We start from the raw sequence: 473 nt of genomic DNA on the forward strand, positions 1-473 counted from the left end.
CATGCACAAATAAAGTTTGACCTATATCTAGGCTGGAATGAATCACTGCTGTCACCCACAAGATAAATCCGGTGCTCTGAGAAATCCCGCTCAGTTATATAAAACCATATTATCTGTATAAGCTTTTCCTAGTGCATCGTCTCTTTCGACGCTAGTAATCAACACTAACGTATTCAATAAAAGATATAATTGATACTTATTTTTTTGTGACAATTTCCATTTTTAAGATGTACCATATTTTCCTTTTAAGAACTTATAACCTCCCTCACCTTTCCAAAGTCGGCTCAAAACATTCCGGTGACGTAATAACTCGCATCACTTTTGCAGAGTGGGTCAGTTCGTTAGCACCAAGGCAGTCGGCAGATTCATGCGGGAAGACGTCACTCATCTCTACAAACACAGGGATGGTGAGTACAACAGCACCTTCAGGATGTTTGGGGGTGCCGGTGGGTGCCAAATAGTGGATAGGGGTT

The 473-nt window shown here is 41.4% G+C and overlaps 1 protein-coding gene across 1 annotated transcript in view; it reads left to right on the top strand.

Annotated features, from left to right (window-relative positions):
• The window catches only part of LOC119590713 (annulin-like), a gene marked incomplete at its 5' end in the record, with an annotated part of 38,054 nt that overhangs the window by 27,728 nt on the left and 9,853 nt on the right, over positions 1-473 (top strand). Inside the window, 1 exon segment of the mRNA XM_037939400.1 lies at positions 328-407. Within this exon segment, the coding sequence (XP_037795328.1) occupies positions 328-407 (80 nt within the window).

The sequence above is a fragment of the Penaeus monodon genome, chromosome 27 (genome assembly GCF_015228065.2).
Source record: "Penaeus monodon isolate SGIC_2016 chromosome 27, NSTDA_Pmon_1, whole genome shotgun sequence".
Lineage (NCBI taxonomy): Eukaryota > Metazoa > Arthropoda > Malacostraca > Decapoda > Penaeidae > Penaeus > Penaeus monodon.